General features: G+C 35.4%; 1 protein-coding gene across 1 annotated transcript in view; it reads right to left on the reverse strand.

Annotated features, from left to right (window-relative positions):
- Positions 1-16,125, reverse strand: part of LOC140228542 (sushi, von Willebrand factor type A, EGF and pentraxin domain-containing protein 1-like) — a 45,281-nt gene that overhangs the window by 13,978 nt on the left and 15,178 nt on the right. The window contains exons 6-13 of the mRNA XM_072308775.1: positions 15,804-15,989; positions 13,185-13,370; positions 10,465-10,650; positions 8,044-8,229; positions 6,097-6,282; positions 4,150-4,335; positions 2,203-2,388; positions 243-428 (exon numbers count right to left, since the gene is read on the reverse strand). Coding sequence (XP_072164876.1) covers positions 243-428; positions 2,203-2,388; positions 4,150-4,335; positions 6,097-6,282; positions 8,044-8,229; positions 10,465-10,650; positions 13,185-13,370; positions 15,804-15,989 — 1,488 coding nt within the window. The remainder of the gene's footprint in view (positions 1-242; positions 429-2,202; positions 2,389-4,149; positions 4,336-6,096; positions 6,283-8,043; positions 8,230-10,464; positions 10,651-13,184; positions 13,371-15,803; positions 15,990-16,125) is intronic.

Raw genomic sequence — 16,125 nt, forward strand, 5'->3', positions numbered from 1 at the left:
CATATTAAACACGCTAATACACTAAGAGTTATGAAATTCACGTATACCTGCCTAAAAGTGATACAAATTAAGGCATAAGACGTCCGGTGGTCAAATTGATGTTTCTTTTCCTTCCGGGTTTGTGCTTTCAGCGACATCAGCTGTTATATGAATCACCGTTTCCATTATTGTAGAAAGTTTCTCAAAGTGATTTTTACCAAAATAAAATTTAGCTATTTTGAGTCAAAGCCTGTTCAACTTACTGTTGCATGTTGGAGCGTCGCCAGACCATTGCACTCCACCGTTGTTGTCCGACTCGCAAGTTCGAGTGGGTTCGCCCGAAAGTTTGTAACCGTCGTTACAGCTATAGGTAGCCTCGCTTTCGAATGTTCTTGGATTATCTTGAACATTTCCATTTTCTGGATCATTCAGCTTTCCGCACGACATACCTGTGTTTGCAAAATTTTTTAAGTATCTTAATATGATGATCACACGTACATGGCTCAAAGTGATAGAGGGTATTAGACGTTCAGTGGTAATATTGATATCACTTTCCTTCCCTTTTCTTCAGCCTCCTTTTTTTGTGACTTTAAAGACTACTTAGTATCATTTTTGTCATCACTTCCATTATTATAGAAGTTTCTCAACATTTTATTCACGCAAGTTGCTTATGAACAGAATGTCCTTATTTCAGTGGAGAAAATTAGCAGATCTTTATTACGGAAACTCTCGGCGTTTACCTCTATGTATATAGCAGATTCATTTCATCTCGGACTGTTTAAGAAGCCTTTCCTTTCGGGTTAACTTATCTTCTTTCGTTCTCTGATTAATTAACCTCGGTTTATTTTCGGAATGAGGAGCCCTAACATTTCAGATTTGGAGAAAGAACCTTCTGAATAACGAACCCTATTACAGATTCAGACAACGAACATTGGACTATACCGAACCGTATAAGGGTAACGGACATTCTTCACGACGAACCTCCTCAGACCGATATTGACATTATTTCACTTTCATAAATTAACATGACTCAAAATGAAGGCAGTGAAATTTGGACTATAACTGGTCGTGATTTGCACATAACAATACACTTTACCTTGTAAAGGAGACGGTTACAAGTTACCGAATATTATTAGATTTGAAGTAAGCAAATACAACCTATTTGACAGAGTTTTAAGGTTTATGACGTTGAATGTATCATTACACAATAATTCTAGGGAACGGAACAGGTACTTGAGTATTTAGACAATTAACTTAATGTTACTAATGTTAACGGAACGGAAGAAACCTACTAGAAAGCTGATATACTTCTATAAAGAAAAGGGAGGGAAAGAAAAAACAGAGGTAGAATTGAAACATGAAAGTATAGAACACAGAAATATACATATTCATATACATATACATATACATATGTGATAAAAACCTAAAATGGCATTCTACACTAAAAACGCTATCTTAGGTTTTTATCACATAATATGTATATGTATATTCATATACATATACATATTCATATACATATACATATACATATACATATACATATACATATACGTATACATTAGGAGTGCGTGCATGAACATATAATGCCCTACTTATAGGCAGTAAAGATGCATACATCAGGAGATGATGTACAATGATGTATGCAATCGGACTCTAGAAAAAAAAAAAAGAAGAAAGAACGAGGCCTCAAACAAATCTACCAAATGTACGGCAAATCAGCTCATACACGTTAGGTGACGTCGCTCAAATCCGATGTTTCTTGTATAGCGAACGGAGCTACGTGGTCATGGATATTGGATGTTTTTTCAATCTCAAAAACAGTTTGGGGGTAAAGTTACATCGTCTAAAAGATATCCAGTTTTGCTAGCTAGCTTCTTAGCTCTACGTAGATATTAAACTTGTCATATTTCTAGATTCTCTACAAATTTCTGCTTTAAAGAATGAAACGTCAAGTGGTAAAATTGATATTACTTCATCCTGTCATATCAAACACGCTAATACACTAAGATTAATGAAATTCACGTATACCTGCCTCAAAATGATACAAATTAAGGCATAAGACGTCCAATGGTCAAATTCATGTTTCTTTTCTTTCCGGGTTTGTGCTTTCAGCGATATCAGCTGTTACATGAATCACCATTTCCATTATTGTAGAAAGTTTCTCAAAATGATTTTTACCAAAATAAAATTTAGCTATTTTGAGTCAAAGCCTGTTCAACTTACGGTTGCATGTTGGAGCGTCGCCAGACCATTGCACTCCACCGTTGTTGTCCGACTCGCAAGTTCGAGTGGGTTCGCCCGAAAGTTCGTAACCGTCGTTACAGCTATAGGTAGCCTCGCTTTCGAATGTTCTTGGATTATCTTGAACATTTCCATTTTCTGGATCATTCAGCTTTCCGCACGACATACCTGTGTTTGCAAAATTTGTTAAGTATCTTAATATGATGATCACACGTACATGGCTCAAAGTGATAGAGGGTATTAGACGTTCAGTGGTAATATTGATATCACTTTCCTTCCCTTTTCTTCAGCCTCCTTTTTTTGTGACTTTAAAGACTACTTGGTATCATTTTTGTCATCACTTCCATTATTATAGAAGTTTCTCAACATTTTATTCACGCAAGTTGCTTATGAACAGAATGTCCTTATTTCAAGTGGAGAAAATTAGCAGCTCTTTATTACGGAAACTCTCGGCGTTTACCTCTATGTATATAGCAGATTCATTTCATCTCGGACTGTTTAAGAAGCCTTTCCTTTCGGGTTAACTTATCTTCTTTCGTTCTCTGATTAATTAACCTCGGTTTATTTTCGGAATGAGGAGCCCTAAAATTTCAGATTTGGAGAAAGAACCTTCTGAATAACGAACCCTATTACAGATTCAGACAACGAACATTGGACTATACCGAACCGTATAAGGGTAACGGACATTCTTCACGACGAACCTCCTCAGACCGATATTGACATTATTTCACTTTCATAAATTAACATGACTCAAAATGAAGGCAGTGAAATTTGGACTATAACTGGTCGTGATTTGCACATAACAATACACTTTACCTTGTAAAGGAGACGGTTACAAGTTACCGAATATTATTAGATTTGAAGTAAGCAAATACAACCTATTTGACAGAGTTTTAAGGTTTATGACGTTGAATGTATCATTACACAATAATTCTAGGGAACAGAACAGGTACTTGAGTATTTAGACAATTAACTTAATGTTACTAATGTTAACGGAACGGAAGAAACCTACTAGAAAGCTGATATACTTCTATAAAGAAAAGGGAGGGAAAGAAAAAACAGAGGTAGAATTGAAACATGAAAGTATAGAACACAGAAATATACATATTCATATACATATACATATACATATGTGATAAAAACCTAAAATGGCATTCTACACTAAAAACGCTATCTTAGGTTTTTATCACATAATATGTATATGTATATTCATATACATATACATATTCATATACATATACATATACATATACATATACGTATACATTAGGAGTGCGTGCATGAACATATAATGCCCTACTTATAGGCAGTAAAGATGCATACATCAGGAGATGATGTACAATGATGTATGCAATCGGACTCTAGAAAAAAAAAAGAAGAAAGAACGAGGCCTCAAACAAATCTACCAAATGTACGGCAAATCAGCTCATACACGTTAGGTGACGTCGCTCAAATCCGATGTTTCTTGTATAGCGAACGGAGCTACGTGGTCATGGATATTGGATGTTTTTTCAATCTCAAAAACAGTTTGGGGGTAAAGTTACATCGTCTAAAAGATATCCAGTTTTGCTAGTTAGCTTCTTAGCTCTACGTAGATATTAAACTTGTCATATTTCTAGATTCTCTACAAATTTCTGCTTTAAAGAATGAAACGTCAAGTGGTAAAATTGATATTACTTCATCCTGTCATATCAAACACGCTAATACACTAAGATTAATGAAATTCACGTATACCTGCCTCAAAATGATACAAATTAAGGCATAAGACGTCCAATGGTCAAATTCATGTTTCTTTTCTTTCCGGGTTTGTGCTTTCAGCGATATCAGCTGTTACATGAATCACCATTTCCATTATTGTAGAAAGTTTCTCAAAATGATTTTTACCAAAATAAAATTTAGCTATTTTGAGTCAAAGCCTGTTCAACTTACGGTTGCATGTTGGAGCGTCGCCAGACCATTGCACTCCACCGTTGTTGTCCGACTCGCAAGTTCGAGTGGGTTCGCCCGAAAGTTCGTAACCGTCGTTACAGCTATAGGTAGCCTCGCTTTCGAATGTTCTTGGATTATCTTGAACATTTCCATTTTCTGGATCATTCAGCTTTCCGCACGACATACCTGTGTTTGCAAAATTTGTTAAGTATCTTAATATGATGATCACACGTACATGGCTCAAAGTGATAGAGGGTATTAGACGTTCAGTGGTAATATTGATATCACTTTCCTTCCCTTTTCTTCAGCCTCCTTTTTTTGTGACTTTAAAGACTACTTGGTATCATTTTTGTCATCACTTCCATTATTATAGAAGTTTCTCAACATTTTATTCACGCAAGTTGCTTATGAACAGAATGTCCTTATTTCAAGTGGAGAAAATTAGCAGCTCTTTATTACGGAAACTCTCGGCGTTTACCTCTATGTATATAGCAGATTCATTTCATCTCGGACTGTTTAAGAAGCCTTTCCTTTCGGGTTAACTTATCTTCTTTCGTTCTCTGATTAATTAACCTCGGTTTATTTTCGGAATGAGGAGCCCTAAAATTTCAGATTTGGAGAAAGAACCTTCTGAATAACGAACCCTATTACAGATTCAGACAACGAACATTGGACTATACCGAACCGTATAAGGGTAACGGACATTCTTCACGACGAACCTCCTCAGACCGATATTGACATTATTTCACTTTCATAAATTAACATGACTCAAAATGAAGGCAGTGAAATTTGGACTATAACTGGTCGTGATTTGCACATAACAATACACTTTACCTTGTAAAGGAGACGGTTACAAGTTACCGAATATTATTAGATTTGAAGTAAGCAAATACAACCTATTTGACAGAGTTTTAAGGTTTATGACGTTGAATGTATCATTACACAATAATTCTAGGGAACGGAACAGGTACTTGAGTATTTAGACAATTAACTTAATGTTACTAATGTTAACGGAACGGAAGAAACCTACTAGAAAGCTGATATACTTCTATAAAGAAAAGGGAGGGAAAGAAAAAACAGAGGTAGAATTGAAACATGAAAGTATAGAACACAGAAATATACATATTCATATACATATACATATACATATGTGATAAAAACCTAAAATGGCATTCTACACTAAAAACGCTATCTTAGGTTTTTATCACATAATATGTATATGTATATTCATATACATATACATATTCATATACATATACATATACATATACATATACGTATACATTAGGAGTGCGTGCATGAACATATAATGCCCTACTTATAGGCAGTAAAGATGCATACATCAGGAGATGATGTACAATGATGTATGCAATCGGACTCTAGAAAAAAAAAAGAAGAAAGAACGAGGCCTCAAACAAATCTACCAAATGTACGGCAAATCAGCTCATACACGTTAGGTGACGTCGCTCAAATCCGATGTTTCTTGTATAGCGAACGGAGCTACGTGGTCATGGATATTGGATGTTTTTTCAATCTCAAAAACAGTTTGGGGGTAAAGTTACATCGTCTAAAAGATATCCAGTTTTGCTAGTTAGCTTCTTAGCTCTACGTAGATATTAAACTTGTCATATTTCTAGATTCTCTACAAATTTCTGCTTTAAAGAATGAAACGTCAAGTGGTAAAATTGATATTACTTCATCCTGTCATATCAAACACGCTAATACACTAAGATTAATGAAATTCACGTATACCTGCCTCAAAATGATACAAATTAAGGCATAAGACGTCCAATGGTCAAATTCATGTTTCTTTTCTTTCCGGGTTTGTGCTTTCAGCGATATCAGCTGTTACATGAATCACCATTTCCATTATTGTAGAAAGTTTCTCAAAATGATTTTTACCAAAATAAAATTTAGCTATTTTGAGTCAAAGCCTGTTCAACTTACGGTTGCATGTTGGAGCGTCGCCAGACCATTGCACTCCACCGTTGTTGTCCGACTCGCAAGTTCGAGTGGGTTCGCCCGAAAGTTCGTAACCGTCGTTACAGCTATAGGTAGCCTCGCTTTCGAATGTTCTTGGATTATCTTGAACATTTCCATTTTCTGGATCATTCAGCTTTCCGCACGACATACCTGTGTTTGCAAAATTTGTTAAGTATCTTAATATGATGATCACACGTACATGGCTCAAAGTGATAGAGGGTATTAGACGTTCAGTGGTAATATTGATATCACTTTCCTTCCCTTTTCTTCAGCCTCCTTTTTTTGTGACTTTAAAGACTACTTGGTATCATTTTTGTCATCACTTCCATTATTATAGAAGTTTCTCAACATTTTATTCACGCAAGTTGCTTATGAACAGAATGTCCTTATTTCAAGTGGAGAAAATTAGCAGCTCTTTATTACGGAAACTCTCGGCGTTTACCTCTATGTATATAGCAGATTCATTTCATCTCGGACTGTTTAAGAAGCCTTTCCTTTCGGGTTAACTTATCTTCTTTCGTTCTCTGATTAATTAACCTCGGTTTATTTTCGGAATGAGGAGCCCTAAAATTTCAGATTTGGAGAAAGAACCTTCTGAATAACGAACCCTATTACAGATTCAGACAACGAACATTGGACTATACCGAACCGTATAAGGGTAACGGACATTCTTCACGACGAACCTCCTCAGACCGATATTGACATTATTTCACTTTCATAAATTAACATGACTCAAAATGAAGGCAGTGAAATTTGGACTATAACTGGTCGTGATTTGCACATAACAATACACTTTACCTTGTAAAGGAGACGGTTACAAGTTACCGAATATTATTAGATTTGAAGTAAGCAAATACAACCTATTTGACAGAGTTTTAAGGTTTATGACGTTGAATGTATCATTACACAATAATTCTAGGGAACGGAACAGGTACTTGAGTATTTAGACAATTAACTTAATGTTACTAATGTTAACGGAACGGAAGAAACCTACTAGAAAGCTGATATACTTCTATAAAGAAAAGGGAGGGAAAGAAAAAACAGAGGTAGAATTGAAACATGAAAGTATAGAACACAGAAATATACATATTCATATACATATACATATACATATGTGATAAAAACCTAAAATGGCATTCTACACTAAAAACGCTATCTTAGGTTTTTATCACATAATATGTATATGTATATTCATATACATATACATATTCATATACATATACATATACATATACATATACGTATACATTAGGAGTGCGTGCATGAACATATAATGCCCTACTTATAGGCAGTAAAGATGCATACATCAGGAGATGATGTACAATGATGTATGCAATCGGACTCTAGAAAAAAAAAAGAAGAAAGAACGAGGCCTCAAACAAATCTACCAAATGTACGGCAAATCAGCTCATACACGTTAGGTGACGTCGCTCAAATCCGATGTTTCTTGTATAGCGAACGGAGCTACGTGGTCATGGATATTGGATGTTTTTTCAATCTCAAAAACAGTTTGGGGGTAAAGTTACATCGTCTAAAAGATATCCAGTTTTGCTAGTTAGCTTCTTAGCTCTACGTAGATATTAAACTTGTCATATTTCTAGATTCTCTACAAATTTCTGCTTTAAAGAATGAAACGTCAAGTGGTAAAATTGATATTACTTCATCCTGTCATATCAAACACGCTAATACACTAAGATTAATGAAATTCACGTATACCTGCCTCAAAATGATACAAATTAAGGCATAAGACGTCCAATGGTCAAATTCATGTTTCTTTTCTTTCCGGGTTTGTGCTTTCAGCGATATCAGCTGTTACATGAATCACCATTTCCATTATTGTAGAAAGTTTCTCAAAATGATTTTTACCAAAATAAAATTTAGCTATTTTGAGTCAAAGCCTGTTCAACTTACGGTTGCAGGTTGGAGCGTCGCCAGACCATTGCACTCCACCGTTGTTGTCCGACTCGCAAGTTCGAGTGGGTTCGCCCGAAAGTTCGTAACCGTCGTTACAGCTGTAGGTAGCCTCGCTTTCGAATGTTCTTGGATTATCTTGAACATTTCCATTTTCTGGATCATTCAGCTTTCCGCACGACTTACCTGTGTTTGCAAAATGTGTTAAGCATCTTAATATGATGATCACATGTACATGGCTCAACGTGACAGAGGGTATTAGACGTTCAGTGGTAATATTGATATCACTTTCCTTCCCTTTTCTTCCTCCTTTTTTTTATTTTTTTTTTACTTGTATGTATATAGCAGATTCATTTCATCTCGGATTGTTTAAGAACCCTTTCCTTTCGGGTTAACTTATTTTCTTTCGTTCTCTGATTAATGAACCTCGGTTTATTTTCGGAATGAGGAGCCCTAAAATTTCAGATTTGGAGAAAGAACCTTCTGAATAACGAACCCTATTACAGATTCAGACAACGAACATTGGACTACCGAACCGTATAAGGGTAACGGACATTCTTCACGACGAACCTCCTCAGACCGATATTGACATTATTTCACTATTTCACTTTCATATCTTAACATGACACAAAATGAAGACAGTGAAGTTTGGACTATAACTGGTCGTGATTTGCACATAACAATACACTACCTTGTAAAGGAGACAGTTACAAGTTACCGAATATTATTAGATTTGAAGTAAGCAAATACAACCTATTTGACACAGTTTTAATGTTTATGACGTTGAATGTATCATGACATAATAATTCTAGGGAACGAAACAGGTACTTAAGTATCTAGGCAATGAACTAAATGTTGCTAATGTTAACGGAACGGAAGAAACCTACTAGAAAGCTAATATACTTGTAAGGAAAAGGGAAGGAAAGAAAAAGCAGAGGTATAATTGAAAGATGAAAGTAGAAAACAGAAATATACATATACATATACATATACATAAACATATACATATACATATACATATACATATACGTATGCATTAGGAGTGCGTGCATGAACATATATATAATGCCCTACTTATAGCCAGTAAAGGTGCGTACATCAGGAGATGATGTACAATGATGTATGCAATCGGACTTTAAAAAAAGAAGAAAAAAAAAGAAAGAACGAGGCCTCAAACAAATCTGCCGGTTGTCCATACGTCGCCCACCTATAACTGGTTTATTTAGGAATGCAGAGTACCCAACGTCAACTGCATACTCAATGGCAGGGTTGTAGGAATGGAATAGAACATTACCTTTTTTATTTCAAAGTATAATCAAATTGCAAAGATATTTTGTATTCATCAACTTGTACCCAAAAAAAATAAAAAGGAAGAGGACGACAGATTAGGCTTCTTCGACCCACTGAAACCATTGTGTTCCATGGACTGTAGTTAGACAGAGGTTTCTGTGTATTGCGACAAATACTGAACTTGGTATTAAAGATAAGCTTTTAACAGCAGACATGTTACCAGGTTAAGGCGTTTCTTGCAAGTTGTACAAAGAGACTCACTTTCTTCTTCATTCTAAGTTATGTACGTAGCAACAATTAGCTGTGTTTGCAAGATTTGTTAAGTATCTGAATATGATGATCACATATACATTGTTCAAAGTGATACAATTAAGACATCAAGACTTTCAGTGGTCAAATTGATATCACTAATTTGTCCTACCATACAAACGTTACTATCGGAATAATGAGTTAAAGAGTTAAACGTCAAGTGGTGAAATTGATATTACTTTATCCTGTCATATTAAACACGCTAATACACTAAGAGTAATGAAATTCACGTATACCTGCATCAAAATGAAACAAATTAAGGCATAAGACGTCCAATGGTCAAATTGATGTTTCTTTTCTTTCCGGGTTTGTGCTTTCAGCGATATCAGCTGGTATATGAATCACCATTTCCATTATTGTAGAAAGTTTCTCAAAATGATTTTTACCAAAATAAAATAAAATTTAGCTATTTTGAGTGACGGTCTGTTCAACTTACGATTGCAGGTTGGAGCGTCGCCAGACCATTGCACTCCACCGTTGTTGTTCGACTCGCAAGTTCGAGTGGGTTCGCCCGAAAGTTCGTAACCGTCGTTACAGCTATAGGTAGCCTCGCTTTCGAATGTTCTTGGATTATCTTGAACATTTCCATTTGCTGGATCATTCAACTTTCCGCACGACTTACCTGTGTTTACAAAATTTATTAAGTATCTTAATATGATGATCACATGTACATGGCTCAAAGTGATAGAGGGTATTAGACGAGCTTTCAGCGATATCAGCTGTCATTATGAATCACCATTTCCATTATTGTAGAAAGTTTCTCAAAATGATTTTTACCAAAATAAAATTTAGCTATTTTGAGTCAAAGCCTGTTCAACTTACGGTTGCAGGTTGGAGCGTCGCCAGACCATTCCACTCCACCGTTGTTGTTCGACTCACAAGTTCGAGTGGGTTCGCCCGAAAGTTCGAAACCGTCGTTACAGCTATAGGTAGCCTCGCTTTCGAATGTTCTTGGATCATCTTGAACATTTCCATTTGCTGGATCATTCAGCTTTCCGCACGACTTACCTGTGTTTGCAAAATTTGTTAAGTATCTTAATATGATGATCACATGTACATGGCTCAAAGTGATAGAGGGTATTAGACGAGCTTTCAGCGATATCAGCTGTTATTATGAATCACCATTTCCATTATTGTAGAAAGTTTCTCAAAATGATTTTTACCAAAATAAGATTTAGCTATTTTGAGTCAAAGCCTGTTCAACTTACGGTTGCAGGTTGGAGCGTCGCCAGACCATTCCACTCCACCGTTGTTGTTCGACTCACAAGTTCGAGTGGGTTCGCCCGAAAGTTCGAAACCGTCGTTACAGCTATAGGTAGCCTCGCTTTCGAATGTTCTTGGGTTATCTTGAACATTTCCATTTGCTGGATCATTCAACTTTCCGCACGATTTACCTGTGTTTACAAAATTTGTTAAGTATCTTAATTCAATTCAATTCAATTCAAAGTTTATTTCATTTTTCGACATAACATATGTTTCACTTCTTTTGATAACAGAGAACAAGGTAAATAGAACATAGTGAAATGAATAGACTGTACAATAACTGAGGACCTATAGTAATCATACATTGTATAGTAAAAAAGCAACAGAAGTGATCGAAGTGAAGTACATGTATACCGTGCGAAAAATGGAGGGACCCACTAAAAAGACAGAGCTTGTAGCTTAATATAATGATCACATGTACATGGCTCAAAGTGATAGAGGGTATTAGACGTTCAGTGGTAATATTGATATCAGTTTCCTTCCCTTTTCTTCCTCCTTTCTTTCTTTGACTTTAAAGACTACCTGGTATCATTTTGTCATCATTTCCATTATTATAGACGTTTCTCAATATTTAATCACGCAAGTTCCTTATGACCTGAATGTCCTTATTTCATTGGAGAAAATTAGCAGCTCTTTATTACGGAAACTCTCGGCTTTTAGCTGTATATATAGCAGACTCATTTCATCTCGGATTGTTTACGAACCCTTTCCTTTCGGGTTAACTTATCTTCTTTCGTTCTCTGATTAATGAACCTCGGTTTTATTTTCGGAATGAGGAGCCTTAAAATTTCAGATTTGGAGAAAAGAACCTTCTGAATAACGAACCCTATTACAGATTCAGACAACGAACGTTGGACTATAATACCGAACCGCATAAGGGTAACGGACATTCTTCACGACTAACCTCCTGAGACTGACACTGACATTTTTTTACTCTTCCACTTTCATATTTGAACATGTCACAAAATGAACATATTGAAGTTCGGACTATAACTGGTCATGATTTGCACATAACAATACACTACCTTAACTTGTAAAGGAGACATTTACAAATACCGAATATTATTAGATTTGAAGTAAGCAAATACAACCAATTTGATACCCAGGTTTATGACGTTGAATGTATCATGACATAATAATTCGAGGGAACAAAACAGGTACTAAAGTATCTAGGCAGTGAAGTAAAGGTTACTAATGTTATTAACGGAACGGAAGAAACCTACTAGAAACCTAATAGGTTGGGAAAAAAGGAGGGAAAGAAAAATAGAGGTAGACTTGAAACATGAAAGTAGAGCATATAAATATACATATACATAGGAGCACGTGCATGAATATTAGGTTATGTCTTACTTATAGGCAGTACAGATGCACACATCATTCAACTGAATTCTGAAGATGTTGATTGTACGCAATCGACCTTTTAAAAAAACGACACCTCAAACAAATCTGCTATTTTGTCCACATGTCGCGCATCTACTGGTTTACTCAGGAGTACCCAACGTCTTCAGACTGGCAGGGTGGGAGGAATGGAATAGAAAATTAACCTCGCTTTGTTTTTCGTAGCATAATCAAATTGCAAAGATATTTTGTATTCATCAACTTGTACAAAAAGAAATAAAAAGGAAGAGGACGACAGATTAGGCTTCTTCGACCCACTGAAAACATTGTGTTCCATGGACTGTAGTTAGACAGTGGTTTCTGTGTAATGCGACAAATACTGAACTTGGTATTAAAGATAAGCTTTTATTAGCAGACATGTTACCAGCTTAAGGCGTTTCTTGCAAGTTGTACGAAGAGACTCGTTTTCTTCTTCATTCTAAATTATGTACGTAGCAACAGTTAGCTGTGTTTGCAAGATTTGTTAAGTATCTGAATATGATCACATATACATGGTTCAAAGTGATACAATTAAGACATCAGACTTTCAGTGGTCAAATTGATATCACTGATCTGTCCTACCATACAAACGTTACTATCAGAATAATGAGTTAAAGAGTTAAACGTCCAGTGGTAAAATTGATATTACTTTATCCTGTCATATTAAACACGCTTATACACTAAGAGTAATGAAATTCACGTATACCTGCCTCAAAATGATACAAATTAAGGCATAAGACGTCCGGTGGTCAAATTGATGTTTCTTTTCTTTCCGGGTTTGTGTTTTTCACCGATATCAGCTGTTATATGAATCACCATTTCCATTATTGTAGAAAGTTTCTCAAATTGATTTTTACCAAAATGAAATTTAGCTATTTTGAGTCAAAGTTTGTTCAACTTACGGTTGCAGGTTGGAGCGTCGCCAGACCATTGCACTCCACCGTTGTTGTTCGACTCGCAAGTTCGAGTGGGTTCGCCCGAAAGTTCGTAACCATCGTTACAGCTATAGGTAGCCTCGCTTTCGAATGTTCTTGGATTATCTTGAACATTTCCATTTTCTGGATCATTCAGCTTTCCGCACGACATACCTGTGTTTGCAAAATTTTTTAAGTATCTTAATATGATGATCACATGTACATGACTGAAAGTGATAGAGGGTATTAGACGTTCAGTGGTAATATTGATATCACTTTCCTTCCCTTTTCTTCCTCCTTTTTTTTTTTTTGACTTTAAAGACTACCTGGTATCACTTTTGTCATCATTTCCATTATTATAGAAGTTTCTCAGCATTTTATTCACGCAAGTTACTTATGACCAGAATGTCCTTATTTCAGAGGAGAAAATTAGCAGCTCTTTATTACAGAAACTCTCGGATTTTACCTGTATGTATATAGCAGATTCATTTCATCTCGGATTGTTTAAGAACCCTTTCCTTTCGGGTTAACTTATCTTCTTTTGTTCTCTGATGAATGAACCTCGGTTTATTTTCGGAATGAGGAGTCCTAAAATTTCAGATTTGGAGAAAGAACCTTCTGAATAACGAACCCTATTACAGATTCAGACATCGAACATTGGACTACCGAACCGTATAAGGTAACTGACATTCTTTACGACGAACCTCCTGAGAGCGATATTGACATTATTTCACTATTTCACTTTTATATCTTAACATAACACAAAATGAAGACAATGAAATTTGGACTATAACTGGTCGTGATTTGCACATAACAATACACTATATCTTGTAAAGTAGACAGTTACAAGTTACCGAATATTACTAGATTTGAAGTAAGCAAATACAACCTATTTGACACAGTTATAAGGTTTATGACGTTGAATGTATCATTACACAATAATTATAGGGAACGGAACAGGTACTTAAGTATATAGACAATTAACTTAATGTTACTAATGCTAACGGAACGGAAGAAACCTACTAGAAAGCTAATATACTTGTAAAGAAAAAGGAGGGAAAGAAAAAACAGAGGTAGAATTGAAACATGAAAGTATAGAACACAGAAATATACATATACATGTACATATTCATATACATATACATATAAATATACATGTACATATGTGATAAAAACCTAAAATGGCATTCTAGACTAAAAACGCTATTTTAGGTTTTTATCACTGTATAATGTATATTCATATACAAATACATATACGTATACAAATACATATACATATTCAAATACATATACATATAGGATTGGAAATGGATTTCCATACATATACGTATACATTAGGATTGCGTACATGAATATATATATATATAATGCCCTTCTTATAGGCAGTAAAGATGCATACATCAGGAGATGATGTACAATGATGTATGTAATCGGACTTTAAAAAAAAAAAAAGAAAGAACGAGGCCTCAAACAAATCTGCCAATTGTCCACACGACGCCCATCTATAACTGGTTTACTTAGGAATGCAGAGTACCCAACGTCAACTGCATACTCAATGGCAAGGTTCTAGGAATGGAATAGAACATTACCTTTTTATTTCATAGCATAATCAAATTGCAAAGATATTCTGTATTCATCAACTTGTACAAAAAGAAATAAAAAGGAAGAGGACGACAGATTAGGCTTCTTTGACCCACTGAAAACATTGTGTTCCATGGACTGTAGTTAGACAGTGGTTTCTGTGTATTGCGACAAATACTGAACTTGGTATTAAAGATAAGCTTTTAACAGCAGACATGTTACCAGGTTAAAGGTCCAGTTTACCTTTGGGAGAAGTGATTTTGAAATTTTTGAAGATATCACCTTTTATGCATATGTGTAGATCTGTTGTATCACAAAACGTCCTACCATATACAATTTTCGCAATAAAGCCTAAAATATAAGGAGATATCAGTATTTTTCTCAATAAACCATAACTGTAGACGGTTTAGTCTGGAGGTATTCTTATTATAACCATTGTTCACATTTTGTGTATTTAACAATACTTAACATTGATAATACAGATTCAAATTTTTACAGTGGTTGTTTCTATCGTTACCTCACATTTTAGAAGTATTTTAAAGCACTAATGCTGGGTTTTTGTTTCATCTGCAAATGGTAAATTATGCCTTTAAGGCGTTTCTTGCAAGTTGTACAAAGAGACTCACTTTCTTCTCACATGGTTCAAAGTGATACAATTAAGACATCAGACTTTCATTGGTCATATTGATATCACTTATTTGTCCTACCATACAAACGTTACTATCGGAATAATGAGTGAAAGAGTTAAACGTCCAGTGGTAAAATTGATATTACTTTATCCTGTCATATTAAACACGCTAATACACTAAGAGTAATGAAATTCACGTATACCTGCCTCAAAATGATACAAATTAAGGCATAAGACGTCCGGTGGTCAAATTGATGTTTCTTTTCTTTCCGAGTTTGTGCTTTCAGCGATATCAGCTGTTATATGAATCACCATTTCCATTATTGTAGAAAATTTCTCAAAATGATTTTTACCGAAATAAAATTTAGCTATTTTGAGTCAAAGTCCGTTCAACTTACGGTTGCAGGTTGGAGCGTCGCCAGACCATTGCACTCCACCGTTGTTGTCCGACTCGCAAGTTCGAGTGGGTTCACCCGAAAGTTCGTAACCGTCGTTACAGCTATAGGTAGCCTTGCTTTCGAATGTTCTTGGATTATCTTGAACATTTCCATTTGCTGGATCATTCAGCTTTCCGCACGACTTACCTGTGTTTACAAAATTTGTTAAGTATCTTAATATGATGATCACATGTACATGGCTCAAAGTGACAGAGGGTATTAGACGTTCAGTGGTAATATTGATATCAGTTTCCTTCCCTTTTCTTCCTCCTTTCTTTTTTTG

The sequence above is a fragment of the Diadema setosum genome, chromosome 5 (assembly GCF_964275005.1).
Source record: "Diadema setosum chromosome 5, eeDiaSeto1, whole genome shotgun sequence".
Lineage (NCBI taxonomy): Eukaryota > Metazoa > Echinodermata > Echinoidea > Diadematoida > Diadematidae > Diadema > Diadema setosum.